This window comes from Aotus nancymaae, unplaced genomic scaffold (genome assembly GCF_030222135.1).
Source record: "Aotus nancymaae isolate 86718 unplaced genomic scaffold, 86718_ANA_hifiasm-v0.15.2.pri h1tg000072l, whole genome shotgun sequence".
Lineage (NCBI taxonomy): Eukaryota > Metazoa > Chordata > Mammalia > Primates > Aotidae > Aotus > Aotus nancymaae.
This window is the reverse complement of record NW_026988487.1, coordinates 17,176,692-17,197,258: the sequence shown is the minus strand read 5'-3', so window position 1 is coordinate 17,197,258 and position 20,567 is coordinate 17,176,692. Positions and strand designations below refer to the sequence as shown.

At 38.4% G+C, this 20,567-nt stretch overlaps 1 protein-coding gene across 7 annotated transcripts in view; it reads right to left on the bottom strand.

The window, feature by feature from the left end:
* The window catches only part of RHOT1 (ras homolog family member T1), a 70,879-nt gene that overhangs the window by 30,601 nt on the left and 19,711 nt on the right, over positions 1–20,567 (bottom strand). For all 7 annotated transcript variants that reach the window (XR_001106964.3, XM_012449264.2, XM_012449267.2 and 4 more), the window contains exons 2-11: positions 20,040–20,098; positions 17,156–17,237; positions 15,668–15,711; positions 15,065–15,118; positions 14,869–14,921; positions 9,888–9,996; positions 9,471–9,572; positions 4,574–4,672; positions 3,945–4,053; positions 3,084–3,204 (exon numbers count right to left, since the gene is read on the bottom strand). Coding sequence is in view for 6 of the 7 variants with exons in the window: in XM_012449264.2 (XP_012304687.1) it covers positions 3,084–3,204; positions 3,945–4,053; positions 4,574–4,672; positions 9,471–9,572; positions 9,888–9,996; positions 14,869–14,921; positions 15,065–15,118; positions 15,668–15,711; positions 17,156–17,237; positions 20,040–20,098 (832 nt within the window). In the remaining variant the exon portion in view is untranslated. The remainder of the gene's footprint in view (positions 1–3,083; positions 3,205–3,944; positions 4,054–4,573; positions 4,673–9,470; positions 9,573–9,887; positions 9,997–14,868; positions 14,922–15,064; positions 15,119–15,667; positions 15,712–17,155; positions 17,238–20,039; positions 20,099–20,567) is intronic.

Genomic DNA, 20,567 nt, shown 5'->3' with positions numbered 1-20,567 from the left:
GGAGTTCAAGACCAGTCTGGCCAACATGGTGAAACCCTATCTCTACTTAAAATACAAAAATTAGCTGGGGATGTGGTGGCATGCACCTGTAATCCCAGCTACTTGGGAGTCTGAGGCAGGAGAACTGCTTGAACCCAGGAGATGGAGGTTGCAGTGAGCCAAGATCACGTCACTGCACTCCAGCCTGGGTGACAGAGTGACACTCCATTAAAAAAAAAAAATGTACTGAGCTAGGTACTAGGGAGGCAAAAACAAGCCAGGCTCCCCACTTCTAAGGAACCACAAACAAGTGGGAGGTGGATCACAAAGACAATTCAACAGAATGAGGCAGGCGCTAAGTATGTATAAGCCAAGGATGCTAGGGAGTCACATAAAAGGGAACATCTCTGTCCTGGGGACTGGAAAAACCTCAACGATGCTGCTGAGAAATACTGTCACCTGAATTAAGACTTGAAGGATGAGGCATTAATTAGGTTGGGGCAAGAGGGAAAGAGGTGAAAATAGCATGGGCAAAAGCCTGGTGTAGAAAACAACATTTGCTTGGTGGACTACAAATACTTTGGTACTGACTTCCAGAATGAAGGCAGGAAGTGTACATGAACAGAACAGATCATGAATGACCCTAAACCATGTTAAGAAGCTTGGCTTTTACACCGGGTGTGATGGCTAACACTTGTAATCCCAGCATTTTAGGAGGTCGAGGCAGGAGGATTTCTTGAGCCTGGGAGTTAGAAACCAGCCTGGGCAACACAGGGAGCCTCCCTCTCTACAAAAAATTTAAAAATTATCTGAATGGTGGCCATATGCCTGTAGTCCCAGCTACTTGGCAGGCTGAAGTGGAATAGTTGCTTGAGCCCAGGAGGCTGAGGGTGCAGTAAGCTGCGATCATGTCACATCATTGCATTCTAGCCTGAATGACAGACAAGGCAAGATCTTGTCTCAAAAAAAGAAAAAAAAAAAAAAAAAGGCCGGGCATGGTGGCTCACACCTGTAATCCCAGCACTTTGGGAGGTTGAGGCGGGCGAATCACCTGAAGTCAGGAGTTCAAGACCAGCCTGGCCAACATGGTGAAACCCCATCTCTACTAAAAATACAAAAATTAGCCAGGCGTGGTGGCAGGTGCCTGTAATCCCAGCTATTCAGGAGGCTGAGGCAGGAGAATCGCTTGAACCCGGGAAGTTGCAGTGAGCCGAGATCACGCCACTGCACTCCAGCCTGGTGGGCAAGTGCAAGACTGAGTCTTAAAAATAAAAAAAACGCAGCAGCTTGGGTTTTATCCTGTCTTGAAGGGAAGTGACAGAGCCAAATTTTTATTTATTTATCCACTAATCTAGTAGCAATGTGAAGGATAGAGGCAGAGGGTTTCATAAGGATAGAGAGATTCATGTAGTAGCTCCAGGGAACTATTTTGCAGAATATTAAAGGCAAAGAGGATTTAAAAAAAAACTGAAAGAGATGATTAGTGTAAGCCACAATGCCATAAGACATGGAATTTCCTAACTGTGATACTTAAGAAAGCAATAAGCAACCTCCCATAGAATTTATCTATTCACGTAAATGACACAGAAAACTTAATGAGAGAGTCCTAAAACAAATTCATTCATCAGTATGTATTTATTGAAAAATCTAGGAAATTAACTTGAGTCAAGATTTAGTAACTTAGTCAAAGGAAGTTTCAATTTAGAACTGATTAATGGACTAGGAATTTAATTAGAAAAAACTTCGCTTCCTCAATAATGGAGAAGTAAAAAACAACAGTCTTTCTGAATCATTACATAGCTAGCTGGAGGTGCTATGCTAAAATAAAAGAGCACCATAAAGATAATGTGCCAAAGAAAAAGTGAAGAAGAATGATTAAAGACTCTGAGGCCAGATCCCAGGAAGTCACCATCCCTGAGCAGCTCGCTTCCCTGGGGTATAGAAGAGGGATCCTACAACAAGGCAGTCTTGTTTGGAGATGGCACTGGGTCCATCTGTAAACAAATAGAATGTAAACACAGAATTATCAAAGGAAAATAACCAGCCAGGTGTGGTGGCTCATGCCTGTAATCCCAGCACCTTGGGAGACTGAGGCAAGAGGATCATTTAAGGCCAGAGTTCAAGATCAGCCTAGGAAACATAGTGAGACCCCCTTTTCTACCAAAAAAAAGGAAGGAAGGAAGGGAGGGAGGGAGGAAGGGAGGGAGTGAGGGAGGAAGGGAGGGAGGAAAGAGAGTGAGAAAGAAAATAAACAAACAAACAAACAAATAAATAAAAGCCAGGCACGGTGGTGCACACCTATAGTCCCAGATATTTGGGAAGCTCAGGTGGGAGGATTGCTTGAACCATAGATTCGAGGTTTTAGTGAGCTAGCCAAAGTGAGACCTTGTCTCTAAATAAAAAAAAACCACAAATAGACCAGTCATTTAAGAAAATACCTACTTCAACTTAAGCTAAGAACAGGCTATAAAACTAAGGGAGAAGAACATTTTAAGAAAAACGTTAACCAACATATTTCTGAGATGCCTTGACTCCCAAAACAAATTTATCTAGCATCTTATTTTTCCCTTCCTCAGCAAAATGAACCAAAAAAGGTACTTGTAGTCTTCCAAGAAGAGGAAAAGTTTGAGCCATGAGGGAATCAGTGGTTCTCAACTGGGGATGATTTTGCTTCAGAGGGCACATTTGGCAATTTCTGAACAGTTTTGGTTGTCACAACTGGAGGTGTCACTGACATCAACTGATGTGGTAAACATCCTATACTGCATAGGACACCCACAATAAAAAGCTGTCTGGTCCAAAATGTCAATAGTGCAGAGGTTGAGGAATCCTGCTATAAGTCTCTACTATAATTCCAAAATATCCCCAAGCAGCCTGAGGCCCACCTCCCCATGTGCTGAATAAGCCTTAAAAATATTTGGCAAGTAAAATCAATTAAAAGACCAAAGGTGACTGGGCATGGCTCAATGTCTGTAATCACAGCAATTTGGGAGGCTGAGGTGGGAGGATTGCTTGAACCCAAGAGTTCAAGACCAGCCTGGGCAACATCGTGAGACCGTGTCTCAATAAAAAATTTAAAAAAAGAAAAAACCAAAGGTACATACAGGGGGAACAAATATTCAGGTGTCAAATCCAGATCATCATCATAACCAAATCGTCGAAGCACAGTCCAAGTAGTTTCGTGTCTCCCTCTCTGGATAAAAAGTGTGTGTAAAAAGAGAAAACCTGAAATAAAGTAAATTAGTAAATAAAGGATACAGAGTCACATAGGAGAAAAGCATGTAATATAATGGCAAGAACTTGATTCATGAACATATGGATGCTAGTTTTGTGTAGTAAAGCTCAAAGCAAAACAAAATTCACAAGTATCTCAATGAAACAGAGATGATTTCTGAGTAGTTTCACATATACACCCAGCTCAGTAAGAGAGAGCACTGGAGGAAATGACTAACATTACATCTCAAGAAATATACTGACATGCACAAAGTTATACGAGACTAGTGTTTTACAGATCTTTGAGCTTATTTTTGTAATGGAAAATTCTGGTTTTGAATTTCATTAACTTCACTGTGCCTCTATAATATATTCTCCAAGGAACATTCTAGCTGGTTAATTTGACTCATAGATAAAATTCCCTAAAAATAATGACTATTTAAAGGTTGCTTATGAGTAGGAAGAATTTTAAGATATATTTGTTTGTTCCAGATATCTCTTTCCCTCAGGTGGACCTCTGTATCCTTGAGATCTAACCAATTTCCCTATCTCTAATTTACACCGGCAGTCAAGATGATAATCCCCAACAATGGCCTGTCCCTTCCAACTCTTAAATACCCAAATCAGACTTTAGGCATACTATTAAATAGTAACATTTCCTTAAAGTATAAATAATGCAATAAAAACCTTTAACTTTTGCCAAATTTTGAAAATATTAGGTTTCAAAAGGGGGAAAAATACCATCCACCCACCTTTCAGAGTCAACCCACTGTCAGCTACACCATCGCTTATATGTTTTCTGACTACATTCTTGACATCTTCCAGAGCTTGAGGAGCTAACGGAGTGTTGAAACAAATCCTCTAGCAAAAAACATAAAAATATATTTTAAAACAAACCAGCATTAAAACCACGAATAATATAAAATGATAATCTACAAAGCAATCAAGAGTTGCAACCAAAGAAACATTCTACATTAGGAATGGTCTCCACTTTGTATTATTTAAGTAAAACATGTCATACTTAGAGACAAAGAAACATTCCCAATTCCTTCCATCCTGTTTCTAAAACACAGGGCTCTTTGTGTAGCTTTGTTATTCAAAACAAAGAAAGCAAAATGATTCAGAGTTCAGACTTCAAGTCATCCTTAACACATCCACTTTATATCATGAAATGAGGTTATCAAAATCCCCTCAATTCCTGGGCATAAGAGAGTTTTACAGCCTAAATAAAGGCTTATATAGGTAGATGTGAAAGATAGTTTTATGTGAAAGAGACTTATGTTTATAACACATTATTCTCATTGTTTAAGCTAATATATTTTTATAGCTTTTATCAGCAAAAATAAAAGATATGCAAATGTCTGAAATAAAGGACCATTACCTGAAAGAAGTTGAGTTCAGCATCATTGAGAGTACCATCATTATCTTGATCAGATATTTTAAATATACGAGTAAGGGCTTTTATACAGGCTGGTTTCATCTGTAAACCATGGAAAAAAGAAATAATTGTTTTAATTAAAATAGGATTTAAACCATGATTTTCATAAACAATGCTGAGAATAATTCTGACTGTTTCTACATAATATCAAATACAACCAACATGAAAAAATGAACTAAAGCAAAGCCATTTACTTTTATATGCAAGCCTTTTTAAGTAAATGAGGCAATATTTGCTGAGACTGATATCTGGAATGGTTAAGCTCTCCCCTTATTACAATAAATCCTCTAACAAGAGGCAGAAGAGAAGTTATTCTTTAGGAGGGATTCATTCTAGTCACATTAAAAAAAAAAATTGTTTTTTCAACTAAAACTCAAGTACTAGAATTCAGAAAAAGCCATTTTTTTATGTATATCTTCCCTCATTCCACAGAGAATCTGAAAACTACTAAGGACATTCCCCCCAACTTATGATTTCTGATCATCAGCCATCTGGTAGCAGAATGAGATCTGTTGTATGTTAAAGCTGGGAAATATAGTTATTCATAAACAAGTGGCAAAATATCACTGGTTAATAAGTGTAAAAAAAATTTACTAACTTCCTAGTATAAGAATTATTCATACTTTAAAAATATTTTGTTGTACGATTGAAGAAAAAGAAAAGAAAAAAAGAACTTTGCCTTTTGTGACTCTAAAACTTTTATGACTAATGCTGCTGGAAATATATTTTGACAATTTCCTTAATTTTTGTTTTATGATTCATCATGGATAGAATATGTGACTATTTTAAAATAAGGCCCACATACTTCTACACTGTATAAACACTATAGGGTAATCACTGCACAATTTTGATAATAAAACTTCAAGGAGATCTTTAAACTTTGTCTAAGCTTGGAGATAGATCTCTTACAGTTCTACCTAGATGAGAGAGATGAGATGTCAAGGTGAGGAAATATAAACATATTAACTTACAAAATGGTAATGATGACAGCTTTGATCATGCTACTAAACTCAAATGCAGAAAAGAAATTCTTTAAAAAATAGGAAAGAAAATAACTATCTTCCGAACATACACAGATAACCTCTTCTTTTCTTGATTTAAATGAGGTCTCTGGAAGAGTAATCTGATATAGTGAGAAAACGATCAAACTTAAGATACAAAGAGATTAGAAAGAAATGAGAGAAAGAAGTCAAACATTTAGAAAGCATTTGAGGCTGGGCATGGTGGCTCACACCTGTAATCCCAGCAATGGGAGGCTGAGGAGTGCAGATCACCTGAGGTCAGGAGTTCGAGACCAGCCTGGCCAACATGGGGAAACTGTCTTTACTAAAAATACAAAAACTAGCCAGGTGTGGTGGAAAATCCATTTTTTTTCTTTTCATGTTTTGGCATGATGGGTATGTGGTGAATATAAATAAAAGGTCATGGTACGGTGATATACATAGTACTTGAAATGCTGTCAAGTGTGTCAGTGCGATTATTAGTGCACTCAGTAGTAGTGAAAAGAGAGGAGAGTAGTACATATAAGCTCTATTGAAATTTTACCTCTCATGCGGGTCCACCTAAGAACTGAGTAACAGATAGTGGTAGATATTTTATTCTTGTGGGATGGGGGAAGGGATGAGGGATTAACAGATTAGCAGAACTAATAATAGGCCTAAGAACAAAGTAGCTATTAAAAAATTGAGAACAAACTAATAGAGGGGATTTCATACACTGCTAGGCTAAGGCCTCAGAGGTAAACCCCTATAACAGTTCCCATAGTATTAAGACTGTTTCCCAAATTTCCTTGATCATAAAATACAACAGCTAGCTAAATCAGCATAGAATCTATATTTTTAACCAGTAACACCCAGTGACAATTATAATGAGGCAAGTTTGGGAAACAGTGGATTAAGAGTAAATTAGAAAGAAGAATCCTAACTAAGGAAAAGTAAACCAGCAATAAGAGTAAACTAGTATCAGAGTAAGGGATAACTCAAATTAATTATTTATACCAGGAGTTGGCATTTTTTCTGCAAAGGGCCACATTGCAAATATTTTAGGCTTTGGGGCCAACAGGCAAAATCAAGCATGTCATGTAGGTACTTACAGGTAAGAAAGAAATCAAACTTCCACAAAGCTTTTATTGACAAAACTCAAGATATAGCTGAGTACAGTTTTGCAATACAGATTTGTTAATAAGAAGAAGGAAATTCCTTTTGGAAGGAAAAGGAATTTCCTTCGTCTTATTAACAAATCTGTATTGCAAAACTGTACTCAGCAAAGGAAATTTGCTTTGTTGGGGTTCAAAGTTAGTGTTGTCCACCAGGAAAATTGCAAATGTTTTTATGTTAATGCTGTAATTAATTGCAAATGTTTATATTCTGATCCGTAATGAGATTTTACACATCCCATCCTTGAAAGTGTCTTTTTGTGCAAATATATACTGCCAATACTGGTACATATCCACAAACCTATGATTTTAATAGAGCACAAGGTATTTATAAAATTATATTTGATTCTTTTCTTGATGTTTGCCTTTTAGCATGTCATTACACTGCGGATTAATCAATTCCAATTGAAGGTTAATGGAAACACAACTCCATAGTTAAATGGATTATGAAATATGGAAATTTCCTTTGCATTTGCATCAACGTCTAAAAAAATGATGCTGGAGCTGTAATTTGAGCCTGGAAAATTTATCTGCTTTCCTAGCTAAAAATCCACTTTTTTCTTTTCATGTTTTGGCATGATGGGTATGCAGTGAATATAAATAAAAGGTCATGGTAAGGTGATATACATAGTATTTGAAATGCTGTCAAGTGTGTCAGTGAATTAGTAGTACACTCAGCATCCTTGAAAGAGATGAGAGTAGCACATATAAGCTCTAGTGAAACTACTAAACTCTGCCTTTGTAGCATGCCAACAGCCAACAGGTAACATAAAAGAATGAGCATGGTGGCTGGGTGCGGTGGCTCACGCCTGTAATCCCAGCACTTTGGGAGGCCAAGGCAGGCAGATCACCTGAGGTTGGGAGTTTAAGACCAGCCTAACGAACATGGAGAAACTTCATCTCTACTAAAAATACAAAAAACTTAGCCAGGCATGGTGGTGCATGACTGTAATTCCAGCTACTCAGGAGGCTGAGGCAGGAGAAGCGCTTGAACCTGGGAGATGGAGGTTGTGGTAAGCTGAGATAGTGTCTTTGTATTCCAGCCTGGGCAACAAGAGCGAAACTCCGTCTCCAAAAAAAAAAAAAAAAAGAATGAGTATGGCTATGTTACAATAAAACTTTATCTTTATGAAATGATAAGATTTGAATGTAATATAATTTTCACCTATCACAAAATATTATTTTTTATTTTTTTCAATCATTTAAAAACACATGGCCAGGCATGATGGCTCACACCTGTAATCCCAGCACTTTGGGAGGCCAAGGCAGGCAGATCACCTGAGATCAGGAGTTCAAGACTAGCCTGGCCAACATGATGAAACTCCATCTCTACCAAAAGTACAAAAATCAGCCGGACGTAGTGGCACATGCCTGTAGTTCCAGCTACTTCAGATGCTGAGGCAGGAGAATCGGTTGAACCCAATGAGCTGAGATTGCACCACTGCACTCCAACCTGGGCAACAGGAATGAATGAATGATTAAAAATATAAAATGTTTCCTTAGCATACAGACTGTGTGAAAACAGGTGGTAGGCCAAATATGGCCTATGAGTCAGTTTGCTCACCACTCACTTATACTATAAGCTTTTCCTGAAAGATATCTGCCAACTCTTTATTCTTAAAAACAATACCTCTCCTGATAAACCAAAACAACCGCCTCAAGCTGTGTGTGGTGGCTCACATTTGTTATCCCAGACTCCTGTAACTCAGGAGACTGAGGCAGGAGGATCACTTGAGGCCAGGAGTTCGAGACCAGCCTGGGCAATATAGCAAGGACCTGTTTCTTTTTCTTTTTTTTTTTTTTTTTTGAGACAGAGTCTCAATCCATAGCCCAGGCTGGAGTGTGGTGGTGAAATCTCAGGTCACTGCAACCTCCACTTTTCAGATTCAAGTGATTCTCGTGCCTCAGCCCTCCAAGTAGCTGGGATTACAGGTGTGTGCCACTATGCCCAGCTAATTTTTGTATTTTTAGTGGAGACAGGGTTTTGCCATGTTGGCCAGGCTGGTCTTGAACTCCTGGCCTTAAGTGATCCCCCTACCTCAGCCTCCCAAAGTGCTGGGATTATAGGCATGAGCCACTGTACTCGGCCTCCGCTTCTTAAAGGAAAAATCTAATGAAAAAAAAAAAAAGACAACCAAACTGAAAAATGGGCAAAGGCAGCTACTCAGGAAGCTGGGACAGGAGGACTGCTTGAGGCTAGAAGTTCAAGAACACCTTGGGCAACTCAGTGAGACCTCATCTCTACAAAAAAATTAAAAATTTAGCTGCAATGTGGTGGCATGCACCTGTAGTCCCAGCTACTCAGGATGCTGAGTGGGAAGACTGCTTGGGTCTAGGAGATTGAGGCTATAGTGAGCCATGATAATGCCACTGTACTTCAACCTGGATGACAGTGAGACCTTGTCTCTTTAAAACAAAAATGGGAAAGAACTTTGAAAAGGCGAAAGACATTTCTCCAAAGAAGATGGTCAATTAGCACATGAAAAATTATACAACATCATTAGCCATCAGGGAAATGCAAATCAAAACAATGAGATACCAACCACATCTACTAGGATGGCTATAATAAACTTAAAAAAAGGTAAAATAACAAATGTGGCAAAGATGTGGAGAAACTGGAACCTTCATACACTGCTGGTGGGAACATAAAGTGGTCCAATCATTGTGTAAAATAGCTGCTGTTACCTCCTTCTCCTCTGGGCAGTACAGGGGCCCTGTAGGATGAAGAACAGCTTTCTGTGCATAATAAAAGAGCTCTGATATATTCTTCAGGTTCTTCGCTGAACACTGAAAAAAAAAATTAACATTTTACACTATGAAATCAATTATGAGAGTTAAAAACAATTTTTAAACTATTAACATAAGGCAAAAGTAGGATTCCTTGAAAAAAATGAAAAATGCATCTTTCATTGAGGACCTAACAATATGAATGTCTAGAAAGAGCTCAGAGGCCAACTCCAAGTTCTCTGTTTTATTTGGTTACATGACTTCACAAAGAGCAGGAAATTTATTCCATCCCATGTTGTCCCCCCTCCTATTCAGAACCTCAATTTAGTAAGAATTCATCAAAAATAAATTTTTAAATCAAATTATGAGGCATACCTCCACACAGGTTTCTATTTCTGTATACTGGTTCATAATAGGAAGGATGGTCTCCATACTACTATATTCCACCAGATCAGATTTGTTCCCAACCAATATTAAAGGCAGCCTAAAATTAACAGGGTACATTGTAATAAGGAAGGCAAAAGACATTAGATTTATATTTTAATTTACGTCATAACCCATTCTAACCAAAAAGCTTTTATTTACTCTCTTCAACATGAACTTTCCTCTACAGTCACACCAAGCCCTCTAGATAGCATGTATTTATTCAACATGTTATCTATTGAGCACATATTATAAGCCACATACAGCTCCAAGTATTAAGGACACGAGACAGAAGGCCTCTTCCCATTCTGTTTTGTTTTTTGTTTTCTTGAGACAGGGTCTAGCTCTGCTGTCCAGGCTGGGGTGCAGTGGCAGGATCACAGCTCACTGCAACCTCAAACTCCTGTGCTCAAGTGATCCACTTGCCCTAGCCTTGGTAGTAGCTAGGATTCTAGGCACGAGCCACCACATCCAGCTCATTTTTTTAAAAAAATTTTTTTGTAGAGAAGGGTCTAGCTATATTGTCTAGGCTACTCTTAAACTTCTGGCCTCCCAAAGTGTTGGGATTACAGGCATGAGCTACCATGCCTGGGCAGAACTATAAACCTGACCATTTCAATGGTGAAAAACAGAAAATGAGCAATAAGCAAATAAAATAATTTCCAATTCAATAAGTACTCTGCAGGAAATAAATAGGGGGACAGAGTAATGAGAAGGAGCTACTTATGTATAATAATTAAGGAAAACCCCCTCTATGAAGGTGACATTTGAGCCAAGGGGTGAAGGATAAGACGAAATCTGCCATGTAGAGTCAGGGAAGAGCGACCCAGGACGAAGGAACAGCATGTGCAAAGGCCAAAAACTGAAAACACATCCTGATGGCGCCAAACAACAGGAAAATGCCAGAGTGGATACAGAGTACTGAGTAAAGAGAAAAAGGTATAAAATGGGGTTAGAAAGAGGATCAAAGGTCAGACACATAAGGACTTACAAGCTGCAGTAAGGAATGTAGGTTTTATTGTTAGCGTAAAATGGGAAGCCATTGAATGGTTCTAAGTAGGGGGGTGACATTTTTAAATGCAGTGATTTTTAGAACTAAATAATGACATATTTACAGCACGATATAATGTCTCCATTTGCTTCAAAATGATCTCAGTGGGAGGGGTAACAGATGAAACAAGACTGGCCATGAGTTAATTGTTGATGCTGGATAACAGGTATGTATCTTAGTATATGTTAGATTTTTCACTAACTTCTTTTTTTTGAGACGGAGTCTCGCTCTGTTGCCCAGGCTGGAGTGCAGTGGCGTGATCTCGGCTGACTGAAACCTCCGCCTCCCGAGTTCAAGCAATTCTCTGCCTCAGCCTCCTGAGTAACTGGGATTATAGGCACCTGTCACCACACCCGGCTAATTTTTGTATCTTTAGTAGAGACGGGGTTTCAACATCTTGGCCTGGCTGGTCTTGAACTCCTGACCTCGTGATCCGCCCACCTTGGCCTCTCACAGTGCTGGGATTACAGGTGTGAGTCACTGTGCCTGGCCTAAATTTTTAAAAATATAATAGTAACTTGGATTAGAGCAGTGACAGTGAAGATGAAAAGGAAATATTCAAATTTCAGATATATTTTATAAGTACAACTGACAGAAACAGCTGATAGTTTAGATGTGGAAAAATAAGTAAGGTCAGGAGCAGTGGCTCATGCCTGTAATCCCAGCACTCTGGGAGGCCAAGGCAGGCAGAATGCTTGAGCTCAGATATTTGAGACCGGCCTAGGCAACGTGGCGAAACCTCATCTCTACAAAAAGTACAAAAATTAGGGAAAAGCAGAAATCAAGAAAAATACATAGATTTTGGCTGGGGGGGAAAAAAAAAGTCGATCTCAGAAGATAGAGAAGATTGAGAAGGATTTTTTGTTTCTGTTTTTAGCAGGAAGTAGGCAGGGAATTAAAGATTTTGCTTTAGACAGATTAAATCTGAGAAGTCTATGGGGAAAAATCTTAATGGGGATATCAAGTAGGACCAACCTAGTGGTAAACTGTTGTGAATCCTGTGGGAGAGCTTGGAGGAAAAGCAAATCATCCTGCTGGAACTCTAGACTGCAACAGAAACACTTGAAAGCATTTAGCTTATCTAAACTTTCATGTGCCATTATGCTTGAAAAAACTGACCCACCATATAGACCAAATATAAATTCCTAACAGAACCAGGAGGGTTTCCAAAAATATAGTGGTTTGTAACCAAAGGTGTGCACAGAGTAATCTATGGAGCACAGATACATATATCTATATCTATATCTATATATATATCTGCCCGGTACAGTGGCTCACTCCTGTAATTTCAGCACTTTGGGAGGCCAAGGCGGAAGGATCGTTTGAGGCCAGGAGCTCAAGACTATCCTAGAAAACATAGTGAGATCCTGTCTCTACAAAAGTTTTTTCAAAATTAGGCAGGTGTGGTGGCACACACATGTAGTCCCAGCTACTTAGGAGGCTGAGGCAAGAGGATCACTTTAGCCCAGGAGTTGGGAGTTGGAGGCTGCATACACACACACATGCACACACCCCTAAGCCCGACTCCAAACATACTGATTCTAAAATTCCAGGGGTAAGACAAAGGCATCTATATTGTTTTGAAAGTGCCTCAGGTGACAGTGATGAGCATTCCTGATTAAGAACCACTGTGAAAATGGTCCAACAAAGTCCTAAGGAAGAATATAGTTGTAACAAATATGAACTGAAGGTATGAGGCCCAGTGAGAAGGTACTGGAAAGTGTAATGTTCAGATAATAAAAAATATATCACCCTGGGAAAAGTCAGTAACAAGAAAAATAAGTAAGGCTGGAAGCGGTGGCTCATGCCTGTAATCCCAGCACTCTAAGAGGTTGAGGCAGGCAGATTGCTTGAGCGCAGAAATTTGAGACCAGCCTGGGCAACATGGCGAAACCTCATCTCTACAAAAAGTACAAAAATTAGGCCAGGGGCGGTGGCTCACATCTGTAACCCCAGCACTTTGGGAGGCTGAGGCAGGCAGATCGTTTGAGGTTAAGAGTTCGAGACCAGCCTGGCCAACATGGTGAAACACTGTCTCTACTTAAAATACAAAAAAATCAGCCAGGTGTGGTGGCATGCATCTATAGTCCCAGCTACTTGGGAGGTTGAGGCAGGAGAATTACTTGAACCCAGGAGGTAGAGGTTGCAGTGAGCTGAGATCACACCACTGAACTCCAGCCTGAGCAACGCAGTGAGACTCCAACTCAAAAGGTAAAAAAAATTAGTTGGGCATGGTGGTACACACCTGTAGTCCCAGCTACTCAGGAGGTTGAAGCAGGAGGATGGCTTTAGCCAGGGAGGCAGAGGTTGCAATGAGCCAAGACTGCACTCCAGCATGGGTGACAGAGCCACACCCTGTCTCAAAAAAGAAATGAAAAAAAAGGAAAGAAAAAAGAAAAATACACAGACTCCTGTCATTCAGGAAGGGAAAAATAAAAGTCCAGGGATAGGCTCACATATGACTGGATCACAGTCACACCTGAGAACCCTAAATCAGATCTTCAGTGTCAAAAGACACTTCCAAATGGTACAAAAAGGCCACCAAAGAGGCACAGCATTTTAGGAAGCTGTCATGGTAAAGCCAAAATTTTTAAATTCAGTGGTCCAAGCTGGTGCTTGACAGATCTTAGCAAAACTGCCCTCTCTTAAAGATTACCTCCTAGAAATGGCTCAAGCAAGAGCAAGAAAAGCAGATATTAGGAGCATATGGGTATTAGATCCTCTAAGGCAACCCTGTCCAATACAACATTCTATGATGATGAAAATGCTCTTTATCTCTACTCTCCATGACTGTAGCCACTAGTCACATGTGGCTACTGAGCAGCTGAAATGTGGCTAAGTGAATTCGAGGAACAAGCTTTAGTTTTATTAATTTTCATTAATTTAGTTAAATCACCAAACTGATGAGAGGCTACTGCATTGGACAGCATAGCTCTAAAGGGACACTCTTTTCTTTCCAACTTGTCAAGTCATCAGAGAGTTAAAACCATGATAAGAGAGAAGCCATACAATGCCACAGCACTGCTCACAGTACATATAATGCCATCTCAGTCTCCCTTCCAAAATATGTAAGACACAGGGTTAATGATCATAATCATATGTTTAGGACCAGATCTTAAGAGTTTCAAGGTGAAACTCTAATTAATGTCCACCTAAAAGAGAATGTCCAACTAAAAAATTGGGTAAAGAACCAAATGTGTACACTACATAGGTATTAGTCTGATTTTCCTATTTAAAAAGATTCAGGCTGTGGACAGTAGCTCATGCCTGTAATCCCAGCACTTTGGGAGGCCCAGGTGAGCGGATCACTTGAGGTCAGGAGTTCGAGACCAGACTGACTAACATGTGAAACCCTCTCTACTAAAAAATACAAAAATTAGTCAGGCGTGATGTTATGTGCCTTTAGTCCCAGCTACTCAGGAGGCTGAGGCATGAGAATTGCTTAATCCAGGAGGCAGAGGCTGCAAGGAGCCAAGATTGTGCCACTACACTCCAGCCTGGGTGACAGAGCAAGACTCTGTCTCAAAAAAAAAGAATAAAAAAATAAATAAATAAAACATTTTTCAAGCAGCAGTTTGAGAAAGTGAAATGTAAAATTTATGACCAAAATAATCTGTCTGAAGTTGTGAATCATTATGATATCAGAGTTCTGTTTCCTGCTTTGCTCTCAAGTATTTCTGCTCCCTCAAGTGAGTCCCCCCAAAAAAGGTATCTGGGTATGTGTATGAACAGACAGAAAAACTGATAGATAAAGCAAATGTGGCAAATTGTTAACTAGTGGATTTAAGTGAAGGATTTAGGGAGGTTCAATGTACTATTTCTTGAACCTTTTCTGCAAGCTTTAAACTTTCAATATAAAAAGTTTGAGAGAGGAAAAAATACCTGCTGTCTTTGTCTGTTCTTTCATTTATGAGAGGAATCCATCGACTTGTTACCTAAAATGAAAATTAACAAGTGCTTAGCCATGATGAGGATCTTTACAAAACACTCTTCCTTAGACCTTAAAATTCTAAACTGAGGATCAGCTTTGAAAGTGCTCCACTGAAACCAACTATAGTGGAAAAAAGGTCACACCTACCTTATCAATAGAATGCTTGTTGTTAACGGCATACACTATACAGATGACATTAGCCTAGAAGAAAAAGTAACAAATTAATGGTATCTAAAAATAATAAAATGTAGACAGTTAATATATTTGGGTAAAAGGAAGAAAAAATTTAAAAGCTAAGACAAAAAAAAAAACAAACAATTAGCTTGCCTGTAAGAGAAAATGTTCCTAAGGACTTAAAGCAAAAACACATACTCAGTAACAGCCATAACAACAAAGAACTGAAAAAGAACTCTTGGTAATTAAGAGAATGAAAAAGGGTTGGGGTAGATCACTTGAGGCCAGGAGTTTGAGACCAGCCTGGTTAACATGGTGAAATCCCATCTCTACCTCATCTCTAAATATAAAAATTAGCTGGGCATGGTGGTGCACGCCTGTAATTCCAGCTACTTGGGAGGCTGAGGCACGAGAATTGCTTGAGCCTGCGAGGTGGAGGTTGCAGTGAGGCGAAATTGCGCTACTGCACTCCGGCCTGGGTGACAGAGCAAGGCACGGTCTCAAAAAAACAAAACCAAACAACAAAAAGAGAATGATAAAGGCAAAAACCTACACCTCTGTTTTTTTAAAACTCACCTGTGATATTTCTTGATGAAGTTGTTCATCACTCTGTTCTGCTTCTACAAATAACAAAAAGTCAATGTTTCATATTGCAGACACTTTCATAAAAACTAATGGCCAAACTAAATTCTATGCAAAACCTAGCTAACATCCCTCAAAATGACATGGTATAGCAAACACAAGGGCAAGCCAGGGGAAGGAAAAGGCTGAACTATGATAAGGCAGCTGGCACTGAAAGACAAGTCCATAAGAGGATAACTCAGGCATGGAACAGCAGAAGCACTGTGTAATAAATCTAGGCCAGCATCTGATCCAGAGTTGAAAAGGGTCAGGCAAAGGACCTCAGAAATCCAGGCTAGAAGACTGGGTGCTGAAGAGTCAGAAGCTCGGACAAACAGTCTATACACACAGGACCAAAAGGCCAGGTGAGATTCTGGGTAATACAAGCTTAAGATCTAGATAGCAGGTGGGAGTAATAACAACTAGGCCGAAAGGCAAAACCGTAGCTTGATAATGAAGACAGGAGAATTCCCTCAGCTAAAACTAGGTTTTTGCAAAGAAAAAAGAAAAAAAAAAAAGAGAGAATTCCCTCTCTAGCATGTATCTTTAGCTAGAACTGTCTCAATGGGTGGGTGTGCCTGCAATTCCATGGGTACAGGGATATGAATGATACCTAGGATAGAAAGCACATAATTGAAGAGCAAAGCAATTACTGGCATATTAATTTACACCACCTTAGGTTATATATATCTTCCCCTAAAAATGCCTGTTACTTCTGACATATAAACTAATATATATGAATTCATATTTTATACTATGCTAAATAACAGGCCATATTTTTAATATCTTTCCATATGTTAAGTAATCAATGGATTAAGGCTTCAATTCTAATACTGAAGTGAATCTAATTTTATGGCTACACATACTGAAGAATAATTCTGTAAATAAATCTAGTTATGAGACTGGTTGTAGCAGAAGGCATTCACCTCCCTCAGCTTCTAGTACAGTGCTGTCCAACATACAATGCAAGCCACATATAGTTTTCAATTTTTTAGTAGCAACCTTTAAAAGATAAATAAAAAAAGGTAAAATTAAATTTTCATTTAACTCAAAATATCAAAAATATTTAAATTTCAACATGTACTCAATAGGAAAATGAGATATTTTATATCCTTTTTTCATACTAAGTCTTCAAAATCCAGTTATATTTTACACTTAACAGCACATTTTAATTTAGAACAGTCACATTTCAAGTGTTCAACAGCCACAGGTATTATAGAACCCAACTTAGTAATCTGGGGACGAAGAACTGTCAGATGGAGGCACTGGGTGGGGTATGGGGTCGAGGTTGACAGACATAAATGAGATAAGAAACATAAAGAATCATTTACTGCTACAGAGACAAGACCACCTCTCTGAACACCTTTTAAAGCTCAGTAAATATATTTTTTCAAGTCTATTAAATTAACCCTACAGCTTCACCTATAAGAGAATATTCATTACCTGAGTAATCTACAATGTGCGTTGGAACTCTCTCTGGGGTGACATCAGCTGGAATGGTGATTTCTTCTGCCCGGGGAGGAACCTTCATTTACAAACAAATATGGAAAAAAAAAAAGCCCTTGAATATTATCACTCAAACATGTAACAGATGATATAAATTTATCTACACAGGTTGAGTATTTCTAAACTCAAAATCTGAAATCTGCAATGTTCTAAAATTCGACATTTTTTAGTACTGATGTTATACTCAAAGGAAATGCTCATTGGAGCATTTCTGATTTTCGGATCAGAGAAATGCTCAACTGGTAAGTATAATGCAAATATTCCAAAATCTGAACAAATCTGAAATCTGAAACACTTCTGGTCCCAAGTATTTTTGGATAAGGGATGCTCAACCTGTATTAGCCCCTCTCACCAATACCCATTTGTTGTACATATAAGTGTTTATTTTTGTGCTTTACCACTGATGCAAATATATATTAAAATTGTATGATAAAAACATTTTTTAAATGCATATTTATATCTACGTAGGAATAACACATTAAGAATACTTCAGATCTGACACAAACTCAAAGAATTCTTGAATTAATTTGGTGTTTCAAGTGTTAGATTTTTTTAATATGTTGTTTTCATTCTATTTTGTTGAAGGCTGAAGAGACTCTGCAAATGAGGAGATATTTTAATCCAAAACAATTTGCAAATAAACCAACAGGTTATCAACATTCATTTCCTCTAGAAAATAACTGACTAGCTAAATACACCTCATGTTTGTTTGTTTGTTTGTGTATTTATTTATTTTTTGAGACGGAGTTTCACTCTTGTTGCCCAGGCTGGAGTGCAATGGCACAATCTCAGCTCACTGCAACCTCTGCCTCTGGGTTCAAGCTATTCTTCTGCCTCAGCCTCCCAAGTAGCTAGGATTACAGGCATGCGCCACCATGCCTGGCTAATTTTGTTTTTACTAGAGACAGGGTTTCACCATGTTGGCCAGGCTGTTCTTGAACTCTTAACCTCATTGGCCAGGCTGTTCTTGAACTCCTGACCCCAAATGATCCACCTACCTCGGCCTCCCAAAGTGCTGGGATTACAGGCGTGAGCCACTGTGCCCAGACAAGCCTTATTATGTTTAATGATTCCATTTTTCAGAAGGACTGATTTTTTTAAATTAATTAAAAACCCTTCTGGAATACTTATAATCCCTAAAAAAGTGAAAAAATAAAAAAATTTTTAAAAACCAAAAACAAAGGCAGGGTGCAGCGGCTCATGCCTGTAATCCCAGAACTTTGGGAGGTCAAGGCAGGTGGATCATGAGGTCAGGCGTTTGAGAACAGCCTGGCCAACATAGTGAAAACCCATCTCTCTAAAAATATAAAAATCAGCCAGGCATGGTGGCGCACACCTATAATCCCAGCTACTCAGGAGGCTGAGGCAGAAGAATCACTTGAATCTAGGAGGCGGAGACTGTAGTGAGCCGAGATCACAACACTGCACTCCAGCCTGGGCGACAGAGCAAGACTCTGTCTCAAAAAAAAAAAAAACCAAAAAACAAACATAAAACCCTTATTCACAATCAAGAGGACTATGCTGAAACAATTCTAAACTAAATCTTACACAGAAAACTTTAAGGTGTTATACCCAGAGTAATTATAAATTAATGTTACTTACTGATTCTACAAATAATATATGAAAATATACTTCATTTCTTAAATTAAGTAATTACTTATTTAACCATCTTGTCTAAAAGAAAAAAAAGCAAAAAAAAACAACCAAAATCAAATAGTCTTTTGGCAGCTGTAAATTTGAAAGCACTACTACATGATACATCAAATTCCTGTCTGAACAATGAAATTATACAGATATTCCTCTCTAAACTAGAGTAAAAGAAGGGTAAATGTAAACTGTGACACTAATGATACCTACTATGCAAGAAAGAGAGTAATCTGAAATCATTTTCATCCTATTCCACAAATCTCATTCCCTATAGCTATATCCTAACTTCATGTAAGGTTTACCCAACAGCTCCTCACTCTGGAACTTCCAAAATGTAAATTTATTGCCAGTAATAATAAAACCACCTTACTACTTTTGGCGGCACTTCCCTGCTATTAAGTTTATGTCATTTGAGAACCATAACAATCCTTTGAGGTAGGCAAAGGTGGAATGAGTTCATTTCATCATTTGTAAAATGAAGCAGGTATATTAAAGGTTTTCAAATATATGTATCATAATTCCAGTGGGTTCTGACAAAAACACCTCACAGACCAGGGAGTGTCAGACAGAAAGCAATTAGGGATTCATACCTTTCCCCTGAACTTTAACTCATGGACTGCTCATTGCCTTCTTCATATTTTGGGTTTATGAACAACATTTTATTTTTAAGAGAGGGCTACAGAGCTTATATGATACCTATATCCCTTTCAGCTCCCATTTATCTATAGATGAGACAACTGAGACACAGAGAGTACAAAGGTCCTAGACAAGGTCAAAGGCAGAAAATACGAAAGATTTAGGTGAACTTAGATATAGGTTAGTTATTTCTCCTATACCATATTTCATAGATATAATTGATAAACGAGTATTAGCTTTTTAAAAAGTCCCAACTGGCAGGGCACAGTGGCACATGCCTGTAATCCCAGCACTTGGGAGGCCAAGACAGGAGAATTGCTTGAGTTGAGGAGTTAAGAGGTTGCAGTGGGCTATGATGGCACTGCTGTACCACTCTGGACAGCAGAGTGAGACCCTGTCTCTAAAAAAGGAAAGAAAAAAAAGTCCCAACTGTCCAAAAGGAAACACAAACCACATGCCAAAAGAGGCAGAGTTCATTTCTATTAATTTGATTTCAATAAATTTTTTAAAATTTAAATATGGAAATCAAAATGTTTACCTCTTCTGGAAATTCTTCACTGACCAGAGACATAATCAGTGATGTCTTCCCAACTCTAGCTGTGAAAAGAAAAATCATTACTTTAATAAAGTGTCTAGGTTAAGCTCAAATTCAGCAAACACATTATGAAGTCTGTCACTCAGCTAAAATCTAAGGCATCCAAATTATCAAGTTTTAGTATAATACTTAAAAGTAGATCTTTGTTTATGCTTAGAAAAGTCACACTTACTCATTGTTTTTAAAAACCTGCCAAAATATATTCTATAAAAGTACAAATCCCTCCTAACATCTTCTACCAACACTTTAATATTCCCCCAGATTTTTCCTATACTTACATTAACTTGCAATATTTTACCACAGTGGAAACATAGTTCTCATACTACTTTGCAACTTTCCTTTATCACTTAACTATGCATTTGGACAGTATTTCATGTCAGTACATAAAAACTCTTAGAAGAGAAGAGTTGAGTTACTGGTTAATGGGTACATAGTTTTTGTTGAGGATAATAAAATAGTTTTAAGTACAGA